This window comes from Semicossyphus pulcher, unplaced genomic scaffold (genome assembly GCF_022749685.1).
Source record: "Semicossyphus pulcher isolate SPU_LCO1_2020_fin unplaced genomic scaffold, fSemPul1.0.p SCAF_1, whole genome shotgun sequence".
Taxonomy (NCBI): Eukaryota; Metazoa; Chordata; class Actinopteri; order Labriformes; family Labridae; genus Semicossyphus; species Semicossyphus pulcher.
Window position 1 is genome coordinate 35,769,929 of NW_027211603.1, and position 21,607 is coordinate 35,791,535.

The 21,607-nt window shown below is 41.8% G+C and overlaps 1 protein-coding gene across 2 annotated transcripts; it reads left to right on the forward strand.

Annotated features, from left to right (window-relative positions):
• The first annotated feature begins 496 nt into the window (after positions 1 to 496).
• cunh16orf87 (chromosome unknown C16orf87 homolog) lies at positions 497 to 20,529 on the forward strand. Of its 2 annotated transcripts, none has more exons than XM_069664711.1 (4): positions 497 to 727; positions 6,474 to 6,573; positions 14,979 to 15,158; positions 18,284 to 20,529. In XM_069664711.1, the coding sequence occupies exons 1-4, from the start codon at positions 662 to 664 to the stop codon at positions 18,400 to 18,402; spliced, it is 465 nt and encodes a 154-aa protein (XP_069520812.1). In that variant the 5' UTR covers positions 497 to 661; the 3' UTR covers positions 18,403 to 20,529. The 2 variants fall into 2 exon arrangements, with proteins under 2 accessions (XP_069520812.1, XP_069520819.1); XM_069664718.1 differs by lacking the exon at positions 18,284 to 20,529 and adding an exon at positions 18,026 to 18,275.
• The last annotated feature ends 1,078 nt before the right edge of the window (positions 20,530 to 21,607 follow it).

The window sequence follows — 21,607 nt, forward strand, 5'->3', positions numbered from 1 at the left end:
TAACTATAGAGGCATACCATGAGTGCACATTGTGTCACACGTCTTACTGTGCGTTACTGTGCGTTCACAGTTAGGGAGTGCGCGGAGGCCAACCGATTTTCCAACATGTGTCATTTGTTCACTGGATGGGCAAAAAAGTACAATATTGTATTTTTGAGACTATTATTAGACGATATTAAATGCTAATCTCGCTTTTTATTTTTCACAATTATTAAGGTTTTAAAGTTTGAACGTGGTATCAGGCAGCGTCAAGACTTTACCTTAGGTGTTTTTCACGCCTTTACAATAGCAAGAGTCAAAAAGTGCCGTATCGGTCGCTCAGCAGTGAAAATTACGTTTTCTTTAATTTTACCACAACTGCTGAATCCTAAAGTTTACTTCAGGAACAGGCTGCGGAGAGCCGTACTGCTATCTACCATTTTTCCGAAGGAATTTGAATGCAACACAGCAGCAGAAGGACTCGCTTTGCGCATGCTCCTAGCCGTTGTATTTTTGGTAGAGTATGCGTGCGTGTCTGCTAAAGGTACATTGTCATCAAGCTACATCGGTATTAGTTTCTCGCGTTTGTTAGTTTGTTGGAGTGATAAATAGCCGTCCATGTATTGCAGAGAAAACCTGTAATTCCGTTGAGCTGTCGGTCTGTCGCTAGAAGAAACGGACTATGTCGGCAAATAAAACAAAGAAAGTCAAAATGGCTACTAAATCTTGTCCTGAATGCGACCAACAGGTGAGAACATACATTTTCATTTAATTTGAGGCATTGTGAATTAATTGCGTGTCTTCAGTAGTTTTAAGTTATTGTATTGATGACGGTTATGGTTGCACACACTGGTGCAGCTCTCAATATAGCGTCAGCGGTGAGGTTTAGTGGTGCAGCTCCACTGCACACGGTGTGTAAACGACTCTATCGCCAAAGGATGAACATGCTGAGTAAAGACTGCCTTCGTGCTCTCTCAAATATCGCGTATCAATACTTGGTTACAGCATTTTTGTGTTGGTACATTCTTAAATTGCACACGTTTATGTCACTACATTTCACATTTCATTTTATATTATTAATGTTGTGTTCTGAAGAACTGAAACAGTAGAGACGCAGGCTGGGGCATCGATTTAAAAGACTTTCAACATTAAGTGTTGTTAATGAGTTTGGCAGTGTTGCACATTTGAACCAAACGTAGGCCTTTGTCTGTCTGTTGCCCATAATATTATATTTCCTGTGAGAAGTTTTATCGGGTTATGAAACTGACTGAGATCAGTTCTGATTACTCTTTATGACCTTCATAAGCGAACCAAACCATCAGTGACAAGAATGATTATTTCTTTAAAATAGAGCCGACCAATTTATCGGCCGATATTAGTATTTCGCAGATATATCAGTATCGGCGCATATGTCCTCCGATATGCTCCAATATTAATGACTTTTTATTAATGACTAGTTTTTTGCAGTATTGTGAGAGAAAGTCATTACACCTTCTGACATACAGAGGGCGCACTGATAATTTTGACAACATGAGAGCCAGACTCCAACGATGTGTCCGAACCACATAATATCATACTAATCATACTAACTGTGATGTAAAATTAAGTATGTCATGTGTTCCCATCTCATAGTATGCAATTTTGTGTATGCGAGAAATGCCCGGATGTATACTAGATCGACCCGGATATTTGAGTATGAGACGGGAGCTCACTGGTTGTACTCAACCGCCCCTAAATGCATTGCAGCTATTCAGCTTCTACTATGGCGGAGCTGGACCGGAAATCAGATCGGACATACGTAAACGATTAAGTCACGTGAGTATGATGCCAACGGCATCCTAATAGTCAGGTCAGTAGGCAGTATGCAGTACATACTGTTTTACTGTCTTTCCACCAAAATACAGCTGGAGTCAAGAAATGTAACAGCTACCTCACTCGTGGTTTCAACTATAAACCAGCACAAAAACAACAATTTCATATGCAGAACATATGTTCTGAACAGACAAATCTGAATCAGAATCAGAATCAGGTTTACTGCAAAGCAGGTTTACACTTACAAGGAATTTGTTTCGGTGGTTTTGGTGTAGAAAAATTAACTTAGAACTAGAATAAAAATAATTAAAAGACTGAAATAGAATAAGATAAAAAATAAGCAATAAGAATAAAAATATAAAAAGCAATATGTATAATACAAAATATGTACAACAGGTGTGATTAAAAACTGTACAGATGTGCAGGATATTGGTGAGTGCAAAAGTTAAAAATAATAGTGCAATGTACAGACAATCTAAAAGTCCAATGTGTGTTAATGTAACGCATAGAGTCTAAATTAGAGTCTATTAAACATTTGTGGAATGTTGAGTGACTGAGGGGCTGGATGAGAGTCCATGTCACGTGGGGAGGTGGGTGGGGTGGGGTCGTGGCCTTGTTGACAAGGCTGGCAGCATAAAAAACACTAACATTTTTTCTTTTTGCATTTTGGAACATAAAATAACTTAATAATTCCACTCAATCTCATTTCTAAATGACAACAATTCTGCCGCATTTTCATTAGGGACATCAGCTGCATCAAAATAAGCTCTCCCCCTTTCTCCCTCAACAAATAACAACGCGGTTTACACCAGGGATCAGCTGATGGGTTTCCGACACAGCGGCATTACCGGCGAGTGACCTGAGTTAAGAAGGAAATACCGGGGCTGCAGCGCCAGTAGGAGGCAATGGCTAAGGAAATGTAGGCTCCTGTAGGAAATGTGGACTGTCTATTTGTGTATGCACAGCGTTAACCAGCACCGGGATGACGCTGTTAACAGGAATACTACACCTCATAACGGAGCCGCCAACATTATCCGTGACGTCAGCAGCTCTGTAACGCGAGGTGGCTTACAAGTGAAAGTATTCCCGTTAACAGCGTCACCTCGTCCCGCTGCTGGTTAACGCTGGGGCTACATAAACGGACCGTTCACAGAGTGGACGTATTGTTTACTGTCATACCGACAGCACACACACCGCCTGAGGTTGTGAGTGCTGACAGGAACAACAGGAAACAGGAGATGTGATTTTTCGTTTCATAAAGTGACTGTCTGGGGGGCAGATCACACTGATCAAACATAACTTTGATCATCATTAGCAATGGTGACATACTGTATTAATAACACAACTGCAGCCCACAGGTCTGTTAGTATTTGTTTTATAAAGAACCTGTCGCCCCAGCTGTACTCTCTACTTTTTCATGCGGGTGTCAGAGTCTGAACCAAGAGTGATAAAAGTAGGAGGTGTTTTCTTTTTATTATCAGCAAATAGACTTAAAAGTCCCAAATAGTAGTATGATTGTTAATTGTTTATCTGGTATAATTTCCTGTATTTTTTAAAATCGCATTAATATCGCAGAACAATAATATATCGCAGTATGTTTCTTCCAGTAGCCCTAATTCTATTCTATTCTGTTTTATTGTTTTCATGTTCAGTTTCAGATTCATGAAGCATTTGTAACTTATGCACTTTAAACAAGAGCATTCCCGTTCTGTTGTTCAAAATTGATGTGCCAGTCCTATATGAGGCACCACATATTTTTATTGCGTTTCTTTTTGTATCAAGTAATTGCAATAAACATTTATATTGAGAATAAAAAATCGTAAGAGAATCGTGATCTCAATTCTAAGCAAGAATCGTGATTCTCATTTTCTCCAGAATCGTGCAGGCCTAGTCTCTCCCATACAGAACGAAACATTGTGAACAACAAACTCGTGTTAAAATCAGTAATCAGCCAAAGAAAGCTTGCTTTCAGAGCACCGCTGTTTCTACCCTCTGCAGATCTAAACTGCACAGATGAGATCCCGTGTGCTCTCAGTTAGTTCGATAGTTACGAAAGGTACATGAGATTTAAGCTTTATTGTCTGCTAGTTTCACAGCTGTTACGCTCTAAACAACAAGCTTACACGTCTACACCTCTGTACAACCCCGCAGGAAGATACAGGATTTTGTTTTAATAAGCCATCATCGAGCTGCTGCCGACTGTGTGCGTCTGTCTACTCCGCCCTCCATCACACCCGCCACTCCTAACAGCAGCGAGGCAGACGCGCGCGCGACTTTTCTCATTCACAGAACGGCAAATTAAGATATTTTGTGAAGTCCCTTTCACATCTCATAAAGATGCTAAAGTTTCGATTGTTACAGTGTCACAGACAGACAGAGAGCAGAGCAGAATAATAAGAATAGAAACACAGATGAAAGGCAGATCCTCTACAGATACAGCCACCATCTCACACTTGGTCTACCTGCCATTGGCGGGTAAGCCAAAAAATTGTATCGGCCAAAATCTTTTTTAACCGGCCATAAAAACTTTCTTAGATATAATGTCAATAATAAACAGTGGTAGAAATAAACTAAGACATTTGCTTTAGTATTGAACTAATAATGTATCTATACTTTTACTCCATTGAATTTAAAGAAAAAAATAAAGAAGTTAAAAACAGCTCCACATATAAAAAGTGGCGTAGGCCTACGCAGTAATGCTTTAATGATAATCCACTGATATTAAGCATATTACTCTGAAAAAGGCCATCCTTCAATATGAGCAGGCTTCCTAAAGGATCAAAATGTTCTTACAGTTCAATAACTTTTCACTCTTGCTAAAGTTTTTATTGACTTTGTATTATTTGTATTTTACAGTATTTTTTGGGGTGTCTGGCACTGTAATTTCCTTTGGGATTTATAAAAGTTTAATTTATGTTATTGCAGGGCTTTTGCTTGTGATGAGTATGTATACACTCTATTATTTTTTTTCTTGAGTACTTATTTCATCACAGCAACAAAATAATCTTTCATTAGTGCAGCTCATTAATCCACTGCATAATTAAACTTGTAGTAGTTCTGATCAAGCACTCAGCTCTCTCCTTCATCGCTCATCCGACTGTCATTTACAAGCTCTTCAGTTCCGCTAGTGACCGTATGTAGCTCAGCTGTTAGCGATGGCCTTTGCTGTTTCCTGCTAGGTGTCTCAGGTGTTTAGCTTCTCATCTGCCTCCCGTAGTGACAGTGGTACAGGTTAATACTGTAGTTTAGATGCAGTGATGGCGAGGCAAAGTGAAGTGAAAATACGTCTCCACAACATGGAAACTCAATAATTAGCTACTGTAGCAAGTACTCATAAGCCGATGCGGGCATGTAGTGTCAGTTCCCCGTCTGGCTGCCCCTGTAGAGCCGACACCCTGACAACACCGGGTTGCCGGGGTGGCTGTGTGACTGTCCAAAGGACGCATAGCAGTAAACAGAGGACGCTCACGGTCTGCCAACGACTAGTTCACGTTTCCAACAGCTGCTCTGTTACACCTGCTACGTGTCACGTGCGACGAGTGAAAAGTGTAAACTTGTATCAGATTGTTGACACACTAAAGCCCTGCGCGAGCTAAATAGCAGAAGCGTGAGCGCGCCGATGGTGGTCTGCGAGGGTCAGAATTGCGATATAATTATTCACGGACACACTCCAGCGACGTGCAGAGTGGTTGCAAAACAAAACTTAGTCAACAGCTGTACTGAAGTAATGGAGCACCCGCCCCTGGTGCCTGACCTCGATTTGCGGAAGAACAACACCAAGTCCCTCTCCTGATGCATCAGTCTGTAACAAGAAGGGCAGATTGTAGTCTGGGTAGCCAAGAACCGGAGCTGTGGTGAGCTTCTGCTTTACGGTGTCAAATGCACTCTCGCTTTCCTCTGTCCACTGGAACTGAGGTTGGAGAACAGAGCTTGCTTTGGTCCCCCTCTTCTTCTTTCTTGGGTCCCCTGAGATGAGGCGGTACAGAGGTGCAGCCAGCTTTGCGTAACCCCCCACAAACCTCCTGTAATATCCAGCGAAACCCTGAAATTGTTGCACCTCTTTGCAGTTTGTGGGCCGCTTCCAGTCCTTCATCTTGCTTATCTTCTCTGGGTCTGTCCTGATTCCCTCAGCTGACACCAAGTGCCCTAGGTACTGAAGTGAGCTGAAGTACCCCAAAAAAAGAGTTAAAGTACCCAAATGATAAAAATGATGAATGGTATAATGCCCTGTATTTACTATCTACAGTGTGTGTGTGTGTGTGTGTGTGTGTGTGTGTGTGTGTATATATATGTATATATATATATATATATATATATATATATATATATATATATAATTGAAAAAAAGAATATTGCAGCATGCAAGTTTTAAACTGCAGACTGATTCAAACAAATGTTCAAAGTTTATCATAAATTTTGAAGATGCCTTATCAAACTCATTTTATCAACAAGATCTATCAGCAAAAGATCTAAAAGTAGCCTAAATCTATCTAAAAAACATCACTGCCCCAGCAAGGGGCAGTTCACTTTTCACTTTTATTCTAAGGTCCGTTGGTATGTGTGCAATATGAAATGACAATTGGGGGTCAAATGTATCTACATTGTAGAGCTGTTTAAATACCTTTGTATGGACAACACTGCTTATTCAATCTTCTGTATGTTTTCTGTTTGGTTTCCTCTAGATTCCCGTTGCGTGCAAGTCCTGTCCATGTGGGTATGTGTTTATTAGCAGAAAGCTGTTAAATGCCAAATTAAACGAGCGCTCTTCTCCAGCCATAGCAGGTAAGGCTTAACTTGCATAGCTAATGATGTATACATGCAAAAGCTGTGTTGTTTGCCTGATTCTTCTTATGTTCTCTGCAAAGAAATATTAATTTGATCGCATCTTTTTGTATTGTCTATCCAATATAGTTAATGCAGGTAGATATGTTTGTTTCCTCAATGTACTATTATTATTGCACCACACTATGGTCTGTACATTCATCGCAACAGAAAAAGAACATCAAGATTAGTTTAGATTTAGGATGCGTTGGCCAACTAAGGCTTGTCATTTAATCCTATTCAGATCCTCTGACCATTCAAGTGGACACAACCTTTCTCCATTGTCAATAAGTGTTCCACATCCGCATGTGACATGACAGGTGTGGAGATCTACATATGGCTTATTCTCATTTGACAGAAATGTTCCTAAATGTGCAGCTCTGTGTTGTATTTACGTGTAGATAACAAAAATGCAAAAAAAAAAAAGCCTTAGTCATACCAATTAACACTGATCTGTGCATAAATTATACGTTTTAATGGGAAGATTATTAAAATCAAGAGCACAAATAGTTCCACTAGTAATCTGCTATGTGTCCCTCTCACTCTTTCTCTCCCTCTCTCTACATTTGAGGTCATACATTTAAATACACCTCGGCTAAAGACATCCAAACTCTATTTTCCCTTAACCATGCAGTCCTTTCTCAACATGAAATATTGGGAGGTCTTGAGCAAGGGCTTTACACAATCATATAGAATATTCAGTCAGGGGAAAAGTAGCCAGTTAGTTAGGGGGCTCCAGAGAAACATTTCACAAAAGCCCAAATTTGGTGGCTGCTTGAATGCCACTGTTCTATAGTGATTAATCCTAATATGGAACAAAAAGTTTGGGACAAAATATTCCTATACAAATGCTGTTTAATTAATTTACTAATACGAAATAATAGGGCTGTCATTTTTCCCAAAAATGAAGTTCAAACACACACACACACGTAGTGGTACATACAGCGCTTCTGAGGTGCGTTGGTGTTGAGATGATCAGTTCTGTAGCACGTTAGTATAGCTCTGTTTTAGGAAGAGCTAAGTGTGTGACAGTGGGGTGGTAGAGCAAGTAAGAAAGGACATAAGTGTGTGTGCACGAGTTACATGATGTGTCAGGGACTGGAGCAGCGGAAGAGCGGAGAACAGAGTGATCGGTAGCTGTTTAAACAACAGAACTAATGTACAGTTTAGGTATGCTGCTGGCGTGATAGGAGTTAGCCTTGAAGCTAGCTACAGCTTTGACCCTGGAGCAGAACAACAATAATTCTCTCCTGTGCTTTCTGACCACGGTCGGGACACTGAAGCAGGAAAGGTTAACAACGGCTTGGCTTGTTAGTTTTGTTGTTGTTTTTTTTAACTTTATATAGCACTTTTCAAAAACAACTTACAAAGTGCTTTACAATTAAAACAAGGCACATAGTAAAATCAAGCAAAAAACAAATATTTATAAAAATCCATACATCAATAAAAACAGGCTTTTGTGACCAGTCGAGATTTCGGAACCTCTAGAAGGGCCCTGCCAGAAGATCTCAGGCAGCGGTTAGGCTCATAAAGGGTTAGCAGCTCACGGATGTAGGCTGGAGCTTGATCATTTAAAGCTTTAAAAACAAGCAATACAATCTTAAAATCAATTCTAAAACTCACAGGGAGCCAGTGAAGGGCACTAAGGACTGGTGTGATGTGGTCACTTCTCTTGGTGTTGGTTAAAAGCCTGGCTGCAGCATTTTGAATTAATTGCAATCCTTGGATGTTGCACTTGCTGATACCGGAATAAAGTGCATAACAGTAGTCGAGTCTGGAGGAAATAAAAGCATGGATGACCTTTTCTAAATCAGAAGGGGAAAGGAATGACCGGATCTTGGCTAACTGTCGGAGTTGGGCAAAGCAGGACCGCATAACATTAGTCTCCTGGATCGTCAAAAGTGACCTCTAAGTTACGGACCCCTTTGCATACAATGTCAGATAGGGCACCAAGACTGGAGGAGAAATGATTGATGTAGCCAGAACTGGGGCCAGAGGGGGATATTATGAGCACTTAAATTTTGGATTCATTTAGCTGAAGAAAATTATCGGACATCCAATTTTTTATCTCATGCAGACAGGACATAATGTCAATAATATCAGTGGGGCCAGGTTTTAATGGGGCATAAAGTTGAGTCATGTTTAAAATAAGAGGGGAAAACTTTGTCATACGACAGAGAGCAGTTGATAATAGTTGAAATGTCTGAACCAACCGTCTAAAAATGCAGCTTTTAAAAACCAAGTAGGAATGCAATCTGAAAGGCAGGTGGATGACTTGGAAAGTGCAACAGTGCGTTCTAGGGTTGCCAGAGATATTTCACTGAAATGGTTTGGCAATGCAGGTGGGCAAGAGTCAGAATTAAGCTCCCTGATTTCAGTGTTAAAATGTTTTGGAATCTCCTCTATTTTGTTGGTAAAATAATTGAGAAATTGTTCACACTTGTCTGGCGAGGATTTAAAGGGCAGGCTAGGCAGTGGACCAGTCACTGACTACTGTTTTAAAGAGGGTTCTTGGATTATGACCTTGGGCTGGGAGAAATAGGTGTTCCGTGTTTCTTTGATTTTGCACTGATAAGAGAACATTTAGCGTTTAAGAGCAGCAAGGGAAACACTTCATTTGTCCTTTTTCCACTTCCTCTCTGCCTTCCTGCATTGCCTCTTTAAAATCCTTATTTCCTCATTCAGCCACGGCAGAGAGGAGAGTTTCAGTGTTTTGTACCTGAATCCAAAATATAGTGCAGGAGCTGTTAAAAATACTGAAGAGCTTGTCCACAGTGGACCCATGACCCTTGCTGTCAGGACATGCTTTTGAAGCAGTGAAAGCCTGACAAAAATCAGGAACAGAGAGAGAATTTAAGGGACGGGAGCGAATCAGTGTAGTGGGTTCAGGGTCAGGAGAGATGAGTGGAATATGGAAAAGCACCACTCTGTGGTCAGAGCCGGCCAAATCGACAAGGTTCACATCATCCACACAGAAACCAGAAGAGATCACAGGATCAAGAGTGTACCCTTTGTCATGACTGGGGTGTTTAACATGTTGGGTAAGGTTAAAAGAATCTAATTTAATTTAATAAATCAGAAGCAAACACCGAGGATGAGGGGCAACAGACATGGATATTAAAATCTCCCAGAATAAGAACTCTGTCATGCTTAGTCATGATGACTGATAAAAGATCTGAAAATTCCTGCATAAAACCAGAAGTCATCTTCGGGGGTCTGTAGATTAAAACACATAAAAAGGGCAGATTATTCCTCAAAATGAAATCAAGACATTCCAATCTGGAAAAACAGCCGAGCGAGACTGGAGAACAGCTAAAAACATTTTTGTGCAACACTGCAAGGCCACCCCCTCGGCCTGTTGTTCTTGGCTGGTGAAAAAACTCATTTCGGCCACTTGTATTCGCGATCTCATTCTTTCGGTCACTACCCAAAGCTCGTGACCATAGGTGAGGGTTGGAACGTAGATCGACTGGTAAATCGAAAGCTTTGCCTTCAGGCTCAGCTCCCTCTTCACCACCACAGTCCGGTACAACGCCTGCATTACTGCTGATGCAGCACCGATCCGCCTGTCAATCTCACGATCCATTTTACCCTCACTCGTGAACAAGACCCCGAGATACTTGAACTCCTTCGCTTGAGGCAAAGTCTCACTCCCCACCCGGAGGGGGCAATCCACCGGTTTCCGGCAGAGAACCATGGCCTCAGACTTGGAGGTGCTGACTCTCATCCCAACCATGTCACACTCGGCTGCAAACCGCCCCAATGCCTGCTGGAGGTCCCAGCCTGAAGAAGCCAACAGGACAACATCATCTGCAAAAAGCAGAGATGAACTCCTGAGGTCCCCAAAGTGGAAACCCTCCTCCCCCCGGCTGCGCCTTGAGATCCTGTCCATGAAAATCACTAACAGCATCGGTGACAAGGGACAGCCCTGGCGGAGGCCAACACGCACTGGGAACGTGTTTGACTTTGTGCCAAGGATGCGGACACAGCTCTCAACACTGGTTATACAGCGACCGGATGGCTCGTATCAACGGCCCCGGTACAACATACTCCCGCAGTACCCCCAACAGGACCACCCGGGGAACACGATCATAAGCCTTCTCCAAGTCCACAAAGCACATGTAGACTGGATCCCAATAGTTGGGACACACCCTCCGGTCCCCCTTTTTAAAAATGGGAACCACCACCCCGGTCTGCCATTCCACAGGTACTGTCCCAGACCTCCACGCGACATTGGAGAGGCGTGCCAGCCACGACAGCCCAACAATGTCCAGAGCCTTTCGCATCTCAGGGCGAATCTCATCTACACCTGGCGCCTTGCCACTGAGGAGCTTCTTGACTACCTCAGCGACCTCTGCCACGGATATAGATAAGGCTTCCCCTGGAGCTTCAGACTCTGCCTCCTCATCAGAGAACGTTTTGGCTCGGTTCTGGAGTTCCTCAAAGTATTCCTTCCACCGTTCCACCGACAATATCCTCAGTCCGGGTCAGCAGTTCTCCACTTGAGCCAATCCCTGCTTCCCCTTACTGAGTCGTCTAATGGTTTGCCAGAACTTCTTTGAGGCCAACCGAAAGTCCTTCTCCATAGCCTCCCCGAACTCCTCCCACACCAAGGTTTTTGCTTCCGCAACCACAGAAGCTGCAGCCCTTCTGGCCACTCGGTACCCGTCTGCTGCGTCTGGAGACCCCTGGGCTAACCAAGTCCGAAAGTCCTCCTTCTTCAGCCTGACGGCTTCCCTCACCGTCGGTGTCCACCAACGGGTTCTTAGGTTGCCGCCACGACAGGCACCGACAGCCTTCTGGCCACAACTCCTAGTAGCCGCTTCCACAATGGAGGCTTTGAACACGGCCCATTCGGATTCCATGTCCCCAACCTCCCCCAGGATGTAAGCGAAATTCTTCCGGAGGTTGGAGTTGAAGACGGCGTGTACAGGGGCCTCCGCCAGACGTTCCCAGTTCCCCCTCACTACACGTTAAGGTTTACCAGGTCTGTCCTGCAGCCTCCCCCACCATCTGATCCAACTCACCACCAGGTGGTGATCAGTTGACACCTCTGCTCCTCTCTTCACCCGAGTGTCCAAAACATGTGGCCGCAGATCTGATGAAACGACCACAAAGTCGATCATTGATCTGCGGCCTAGGGTGCTGTGGTACCAGGTACACTTATGAGCAACCCTATGTTCGAACATGGTGTTTGTTATGGCCAATCCATGACGAGCACAGAAGTCCAATAACAAAACACCACTCGAGTTCAGATCGGGCAGGCCGTTCCTCCCAATCCCCCCTCCAGGTTTCTCCAACTTGCAGTCGCAGAGAGGCGACCCTCTCGTTCACCGGGGAAAACTCCAATACAGCGGCGCTCAGCCGGGGGCTTGTGAGTATCCCCACACCCGCCCGACGCCTCTCACCCTGGGCAACTCCGGAATAAAAGACTTATTAGCAAGTGTTATTAGCATTAATTAAGCAGAACTTAGCTGTTTGAACAGTAGGGGCTGATGAGATGTTTTTTTTTTTTAAGATTATTTTTTTGGCCTTTCGTGCCTTTATTTAGAGGACAGTGGATAGTGTTGCAAACAGGGGAAGAGAGTGGGGATGACACACGACAAAGGGCCGAGGGAGTTGAACCCAGGGCCGCCGCATCGAGGACTATAGCCTCTGTATATGGCCACCGATTTAACCGCTGAGCTAAACCGGCGCCAGATGATGAGATGGTTTTAACTATGATGAGGTTGTTTTTGTGTGGCGAATGAGAAGACCTTAAAATTGCACACTGCCTTTCAGAGATCCTAACAGAAATAGGAGAAATAAAACCAATCTATGCAGATTAAAGAGGCGACTAAAACGTTCTGAGCTCTTGGTTGTGGTGGGGGTGGGACCAGACAGGACACACCTCCTCCCCAGGGATTCCACAGTGGAGGCTAAAGACTTGAGCTCGTAGTGAAGCTTTGTGGATTGCCTGGACATTACGTCATTGGTACCGAAATGCACTTTGACAGTGTAAACATAGGGATGGATGTCAATGAGAGTTGTAATTAATTCAATGAAATCAGCTGTCTTTCCTCCTGAGAGACGGTAAGTGATGGCACCAGAAAGCTTAACAAACGGAAAATAGAGTCCCCAACCACCAGAATCTCAGGTCGCACAGACCTAAGGCTGTCTTTGTAAATAGACAGTCTTGAGCTCAGTTTATGTCCGCTTGTTAATGCACTAGCTGAGTGCAGGTGCGCTAAATGATTCCTCACCTGGTCAGAAGCTCACTTTGGGATGCAGGAGTGACAAACAGGGTCTTTTGCACCCTGGGGGGGGGGGGCAATGAAGGAGATGGCGAGCCAGAGGAACAGGTGAGACTGGCTGGAGTGCAGCGCTTTCGGACACGGACACGGTCTGCTTTTCCCGCAGGAGGGGGAGTGTTTGAGACAGCTGACTTTAGGAGGGCTGCTCGATGGACCACAGCTCACCCTTTAGCTCAGCAACCTCTGCTGGGCTGGGATTTCCAGAGAGGGCTTGTCATGGGAGAAGTCAACCTTGGGATCCCAACGATTCCTTTCTCGATGCGGCGGGAACATCCTTTGGTAGTGATGCAGGCCCACAAAATTGGCCTGATGCGGTGGATCGGCCTCCGGACTGCAGGTACATTGGCAGTGGTTATCCTTGCTAGCAGCTTAGCCAGGTAGCAGCTGCAGGTTTTTTTGGTTGCGCATAACAAAAAGAAAAGCAAAAACATCAAATTGTGTGGTTTGTAGCAGGCAGCGTATTATCTGTTTGGAATACAACGCACACTACTTTAAAAGCAAAAGCATTCTGGGAATTTGTTCGTGGGCAGCATTATCTGCTGTGCTTCAGTTTTGAATTTGAACGAATCATTACAGTTTGAACTTTAAATGTTTCACCAGGTTTGAACGATACATTGAAATTCGATTGAAAAGTGACAGCCCTAGATCATAATGATCAACAGCCAGCTTACAGGGTTCATGTTTGGATCTTTTAATACATGACAACATATAGAAAAACGTTTACACTGTCTTAGCCTGCTACTACAAGCTGTCATATACTTAGACTCTCTTCTTCCTTACTTGTAAGAGGGTTTTGTACTGCCACTGTATGACTGTAACAACCGCCCCTGCCATCTCTCCTTATATAAGTTCATGGTATGTCCTTGTGTGTATGTTCGCCAGCTGTTTTCACTCGCAGGCCATGTGAAGCGTTCCTGTACTGACATTTCTGTGACTCAGTGAATTTAATGCTTCTTCCCGCTCTGCTTCCGTTTTGGGACTTGTACTCTCTCACAGCATGTTTGCTTGAGTGGAGTATGGTGCTCTGAACAGTGGCTCGGAGACAGAGAGGACCACCACAGTGCACTTTATGTTATGTCAGTTAATAGCGAAGCTGTTCGATTCATTATTTTATTTATTTAGGGCTTTGCTACAAATGTTAAACAGATGTTAATCTGCAAGAGAAATAAAGAAGAGGAAAATGATTCCATGATAATAATCACCCCCTCATCATTTTGACCCAGACAGATGTGATCACTGCAGCACTTTCCACTGCAAAAGCAACAGGTATATAATTAGTGAAAATTACAAACTGTAGGCTACAGTGCTCCCTACTATTAGTAATGCGGCTTACAGGTTCGATCCCCAGCTCCCTCAGGCTACATGTCGAAGTGTCCTTGGGCAAGTTACTGAACCCCAAATTGCTCCTGGTGGCATAGCCAACGGGTATGAATGTGATAACTGATTGACAGTTAGGCACTTTACGTAGCAGCCTCTGCCATCACTGCATGAATGTGTATGGGTAAATGTGGTATGTAGTGTAAAAGCAGCTTTGAGTGGTCGCAAAGACTAGAAAAGCGCTATATAAGTACAGTCCATTTACCATTTACAGATTGCTCTCCTGTAAAAGCGCAATGTAGACTATATAAAGATAGTTCATTGATTTGTTCATTCATTAAGCCCATAAACGTCTGAGTGGTGTATTGGGAAAACTCTTTAATGCTTACTGTGCAGACGTCTAATGATGGTGTGTGTGTGTGTGTGTGTGTGCGTGCGTGCGTGCGTGCGTGCGTGCGTGCGTGCGTGCGTGCGTGCGTGCGTGCGTGCGTGCGTGTGTGGCAACATCTTGTACACTGAACAAATAAATAATGTTTATTGATCTTAGACTTTTACAACAACCTGCACAGCTGAACCCATAATATCCACAGTACTTTGTGGCTCTGGCACAGCAAGATGACTTCTTTCTTTATTTGGCCTGAAAAGCTTAGATTGGCTTTTTCTTAGTGGGACACAGCGGTCAATGAGCACGGCACCAGGCAAGTCTAGCACTTAAATATGGGGGTAGGCTTTCATTATCCATGTTTTATGCTACAGACAAACTGGACTTTAAGCGGAGGAGGACGGAGCGGATTCGCAGAGAGAGGATAGACTCTTCTTTAACCAATGACATGGAGAACAGGAGAAGACCTCGGGCTAACAGCCAATCAGATCCCATCCGGAGAGGGCGGGGCAGACCAAAAACAGTGGGGCTGAAGAAACAAGAAGAGGAAAAAGGTAAAACAAAGTGATTATTAAACATTTTCATACAGTATCCTTAATTAAATGGAAAATACAACAGAACTGAAGTAATAAGATAAAATAAGATAATCCTTTATTGATCCCCAGGGGGGAAATTTGGGTGTTGCAGCAGTACAAAGACAAAATAGCAAGTGAGTAAATGCAGTATAAATTAAATAAAAATTAAATACGAGGTATGTACAGCTGTTATACAAGTGGGACTAAGTGACAAGATAAAGTGACAGTTATGGGATTAATGGTGGTGATGGTATGAGGTCTAAGGTTTACGATACGGTACAATATAAGGTGCAGTATAAAGTGACAAATAAATACAGTGTGCAAGTAGTACAACAGTAAAAATTGCAGTTATGTAGTATAATATAGTAAAGTGTAATATAATATAGTATACAGTATACTACAATACTACAATATAATACACTATATACTATACTATATAACAGTGGCTAGTTATAATAGTATAAAATAGTGTAGTAAAATATGGAGGTAAGTACAGTACAGTATATGAAGATGTAACCACCTGATGTAGCAGTATATGCAGGTATGTAATTAAGTCAGAACAACACAGTTAGTGAAAGGAGATTGCTAAGAGTAATTTCTTATGTACAAACATTTCTTGAACTGAAAACAGGTGAGGGTTTAAACTTCCCTATTCTGTCACTTGTGTGAATCACACGAGCACCACCATAAATGGCTTTCAGGAGAAACTGTCACACCAGCCTTGTTTAGTCCGACTGAACCGAACCCTGGAGCGGTTTGTTTAGGTTGGTGTGAATGCCAAAATCGAACTCTGGGGCAGACCAAACAACCGGACCATTGTCTGCTAGAAAAGATGGGTCTCGGTCCGTTTCCAACGAACCACGGTCCAGTTAGATTCCGGTGTGAACATAAACGTGGGGGAGTGACGAAGAAATAGAAACATGGAGTGGAACTGATCAATCTGTGGAACAATGTCGGTTAAAAGTTAAAAAAAACTTCTGCAATTCTGCAATCATGTTTAGTGTGATTGAGGAGCATTGACCAATCAGAGAGCAGTTTCCTTGCGCATCAAAACTTTCAGTCCGCTGGTAAAAGCTGCCGTGTGAATACAAACAAAACTCGAGGAAAAATGCAACATTGTAACAATTTGGTCTTTGATTTAGACCAAACAACTTTAGGACTTAAGGTGTGAATGCACCCTTACACTAGTATACATAGTGAAACAATGTCAGGTCTCCCCCCTCTGTTGAATACCTGCTTTTCAGCCACCAGTGACTCTAGCTCCTTTACATTCTCGACAATACATTCAGTCCCAGTAAGGGCTCACATTGGCCAGATGGTTTCCCAGAGCAGCGAGTACGATTATATATCCTTTTTTGGACCATATAACAAATTTTATATGAAGACATTTTGTTCCATCATTTTTGAACGTTTGAACTGATGGTATTAATCGGCTCAGATTCCTTTTTTTCAGTTCTAAGTTAACTGATAGCATCTCCCCTCCCAATAATCTGTACAAAACGTTTCAGAATGTTTTCCCAAAAAAAATGTTCTAACAAAGCTGCTTTGTCAGAGCTTCCTGACAAGATTTCTGACAGTTTGTGATGAAATGATTTAGTTGAACTTTGGATCCACTCTCCTGGTGGCTGCTCTCAAAAAAACAAGAATATGAAGTTCATGCCTTTATAGTGTAAGTACAATCCCAACATTGTAACAGGACCTCATTAAAACAGCAGTCTTAAGGTGGCTTTTAACTAGGGATGGGCATTTGAAGGCATATCAATATTTTAATATTCCATTAAAAAAATAGATCTGATATTCGGTTCACCTCACTACAAAAAAAAGTGTAGCGCACAGCGCTATTTTTTACTCAATGGCATCTGTCTCTGCTATTTAAAGGGTGCATTGGTAAGATTGGTAAGATTGACATACATCGGCGAGTTGACAACGCATGAGTCTCTGCTTGTTACTCTCACAGGGAGGCACAGCAGCATCCACCCCCCTCTCAGCAGGGGACACTTCAATATGTAGACTGAGTGAGCTGGGGATAGAACCCCCGACCTTTCCGATTGAAAGACGACCAACTCTACCACTGAGCCACAGCCGCCCCACGCATTTTATGCACTTATAAGGACGTCCCACCTAAAAATCAATAGTGGTATCGATTGTACGCTATATTTGAATATTTCACCACGTTTCACTTTTCAGTAAGAAAGCCTCTTTGTTTGGCACTACTTTGTGTGGACTGCAACACATACATGTTACTACGCCTGTAGCGTAAGGTGTCCGATCAGCTGCGTATCCTTAGAAGTGGATAAATTATGTGTGAGATTGACCCACTCTGCAGCAGCATATAGTCTAGCTTCTGTGCCGGCACTCCGGCTGGTTTCTAAACACCTAAGTCATGCTGACTGGCATCCACTGTAACTTAATATTGATAAGTATCTCAAACAGCCCCATTTCAAACAAACCCAACTATTCCTTTAATATAATAATAATTCACATTGACTTTAGTAGCTTTTTTCCCTCATAAAATATATTTTCTATTTTGACACTCGAAATAATCATGAAACCACAGTAACTTTAGCATATGTTTCAGTAGTGCAGAATGTATTTATGCTCAGCATCACTGTAAAAAGCAAACAAGCAAAACTCTGTGTTCCAGTGGTGACATGAAAATGTGGAATTAAGTTGATTTATGAACAAAATAAATGTGGGTGAAAAAATCTTGTCCTGAAAACTTATTGTTCTGAGCAAAAATGTGTTCCAACGTTGTTTTTTTTACATTAATATGAGTTCATCCAATCAAGCAAATGTTTTCTAAAGTTTGTCCTATCAATACAGAATTCTCTCTTTTCACTCAACAGTCCTTTCCATGCTGAGCTGTGGGGGAGGGAGAGTTCTAGCAAGAGGAGAGTTTGTTCTAAAAGGATAAACAAATTGACTTATCCAATTCAGACTGGCACAGGAAGAGAGCGTTCGGAGTATGCACAGGAGGGAGGGAAGACTGGAGTTAGCCAAGAGCTGTGTTACGCCGTTGTGTTCAATTGTAGTACATTTGTGCTTTATTTGTTTATATATTGTTAAGTGCTCTATTGCTAATTACTGTTTTATTGTGTTCACAGAGAAACAAGAAAAGGAAGTGGATATTTATGCAAGTCTTTCGGATGAGAAGGCTTTTGTGTTCTCTGTGGCTTTGGCTGAAATCAACCGCAAGATCCTGGGTCAAAGGCTCATCTTATAGATGAACACCAGGAGGACGGAGGACCTAGAAAAAACTGTCAAATGGCAAGAGGATGACCAAAGATTGTGAAAAGCTTCACTTTAACCTGATGGACGTGGATGATTGGACAAGATTCTGAAAACTGCAGAAGCTTCAGATTGAAGTAGATGTGGTTTTTAGCTCTTCAGCACCTTGAATTCTACTCCTACCACAGACATTCAAACAGAATCTAGATTAAAGTCAAGAGTATGATTTATGTGTTTTTATGACAGTTTGCTGTTTTTTAGAACCAGGGAAAGAGGCATTTATCTCCATCCTGTGCTTGAAGTAAATAAATCCTAACCAATCCACATAGTACATTGTTCTGAAGGTCTTGAAATGTAAATTAGATGAATGGAGGAGAGTGAGATACTTAAGACATACATGAACCAAGTGCACCTCTTTAGTTTACTTCAGCTTTATATCAGTTGAAGGGACAAAGGCATACTGGTACCTGTGTGTTCTGTTCTGAGAAGTGAGGATGATCAAAGTCTATCATAAACCAACCACCAAGTATATATTTTCATCATATTCTATTCATCACTAGATGAATGGATGGCCTCCGTGATGCGATGCAGACAGTGTGTGCTACTGTAACTGCACTGCTTTGTTCTGTGGCTTTACATGCGTAACATTACGGTTCCAGAACTTAACATTTACATTTAGCCTCAGCTGAGGATCTATATTACTCTGAATATAACCTTGACCAGACCTGGAGCCTATGCTACGAAGCAAGCTAAACATACCCAGGGTCTCTTTTCCTGATCTGGCCTCACTTAACCTGACAAAGGAGATCGCGCTAAACTGTCACACAATGCTGGTTATAAACTTCTCTGAGCGCGTTCACATTAAAGGGCCGTTGTTTGGAGCAAATGACCACGGAGCTCAGCTGATCGGCATATTTTACAAACTCAGAGCAAACTATGATTTTTGAAAGACATGAAGAAATGACACATAATCCAGACTAAAATCCACTCAGCTGCAGCGACCAAATGCAGGAAGGACAAATAGTGAAAAAAAACGCAGACTGTGTAAATGTACAAATATATAGCACGATATTTTAACACTTGTGTGTTACATTAGATTAATACGTTGCACAGATGTAAATTAGTTGAAGATTTAGACTTATTCTCTCAGCACAGTCATGTCCTACTATGGAGCAAATAAAAATAAATAGAAAACCACAATTTAATGCAGTATGAATGCTTACTTTCATATCATATTTCAGGCTTCATTTTTTTCATCAGTCTCTGTTGTAGATAAGTAAAGTAGACAAAAAAGTAAGTATCAGTAAAGCTTGATGAACATCTTTTATGAATATATTTCATTAAATCAGACGGTAAAGCAGAAGTGTTTTACTGCTCTCTCTCCCCCCTCCCTTTCACCATCTGCTCACAGAGCTCCTGAATCGAGATGGGGTTTTCTGCGGCCTGCAAGACCATTCAAGATACGCCCCCCTGCCACAAGATACGCCCCCTTCTTTGAAGTTGATCAAAACACATAACCAAGCGGGATGTCAAAGCGGGAAGGTGGAGCAGCAGGCTGGCAGAGTGGAGGGAGGATTTAGGGAACACTGAGTTTGCTTTAACCCTTGTGCCCTCCTCACATTTACGACCCTTTGGACACCTTTGTGGCAAAAATGTACACGCACAAAAAAACTGCTATAAAATCATCATACATCAATATTTTTTTCTGATTTTTTTTTTCATTAATCACTTTAACAACTTCAGACCTGCTCAAAACTACCAAACATTAAATCATTTTCAGGATTTTAAATCTTTAAATGCAAGTTTAATTATTTGAATTGTGTCATTATGTATTACAAAAAAACACAAAAAGTGAATTATTTTCCATATAATAAATAGTAGGGAGATGGGGCTTTGGTGGTGATTAGAGTCTTGGATATGTCAAAGATTAGCAACAAAATTGATTGCATTAGTATTTTTTATAAAACCATGCATTCTGTAATGTCACGTAGGCTGATACATGAAATTCTTGTATTTTTGCCAGTTATATTATGGAGCCGTGTGACTACCAGGGGCCCCCAAGAGTGATTTATTTGTTTGTGTGTGTGTGTAATATTTTTTAATTAAACAACTGATTCATCAATGTGAACATTTATTGTGCAAACTGAAACAACTTTGAAAACTTCAACAACAAAAGAGAACACAACAGAACAAATGAACTATATGAACAAATTCAAAGCAGAAATATCCAGGCTTTGAATATGTTTATATGTTTAAGTGATTTATGAAAAATAAATCAGAAAAAACTATTGATGTATGATGATTTTATAGCAGTTTTTTGTGCGTGTACATTTTTGCCATGAAGGTGTCCAGAGGGTGCAAAATGCATCACGAGAGTATTAAAGACATGCAAGAGTAAAAGACATTGGATTTCAAAATTTTTCTAAAAAGAAAGTTCCTGCAAAAATTCATGTCAAAAGCTGTAACACAGCCAAAATGATCGCCAAATCAAAAAAAAAAGTAGAGAAAATTTTACAAAAATGCCCGAGGAGGGCACAAGGGTTAAGTTTGGCCATTTCTGACTATTCATTTATAAAACACACACGTTATGTTGCATCTACAATGGAGACTGATGATGAAGGTGGAGGGAGTTGGCAAAGCAGTATGGGGAAAAAAAGACAGGAAAAGAAAGAGCAATTCAGCGCAGGAGGTAGACAAAGGGAGGAAGCAGCGGGGAAAGGAGGACTTTAAAGTTATTTTCAAACTGAAGGAGGGTCAGGCAGGTTTCAGCTCCTTGGTTGGCTAGGGCACTGAGGGAAGATAAAAGCTGGGTGAAATCATTAATGCAAGGATCCTGGCGGATGGGAAACTGCTTGCCTGACAATAATTAGTTATCGTATACTAATAAAAATAAGGATTTGATTAATAATTACCACCATTTCACATACATTAATAGAGTAAAAAGATATATAAAATATATCAATTTAATGTTGTGGTAAACTATCATTTGCAAAAATGTTTTTTAAATCACAGGTTAACTAAACTCTTAATATTTTATGTAAATTCTGTGTTTTATACAATGCCCTCGGAGGGTCATACACCTTTAATGCTTTGTCGTCTAAACCTTAAGTAAGGTGATTCACAGAATGAACATCCTGTGGTTTTAAGAAGACTTGAAACTAGAGATTTTGAGCATCACGTGATTAGGAAAATGTTTACTG

Excerpts from the sequence above, each read along its gene's own strand:
- cunh16orf87 (XM_069664711.1), top strand. The coding sequence starts at position 662 with ATGTCGGCAAATAAAACAAAGAAAGTCAAAATGGCTACTAAATCTTGT. Across the intron at positions 728-6,473 it reads GTCCTGAATGCGACCAACAG|ATTCCCGTTGCGTGCAAGTC; the intron begins GTGAGAACATAC and ends GGTTTCCTCTAG. Across the intron at positions 6,574-14,978 it reads CTCTTCTCCAGCCATAGCAG|ACAAACTGGACTTTAAGCGG; the intron begins GTAAGGCTTAAC and ends TTTATGCTACAG.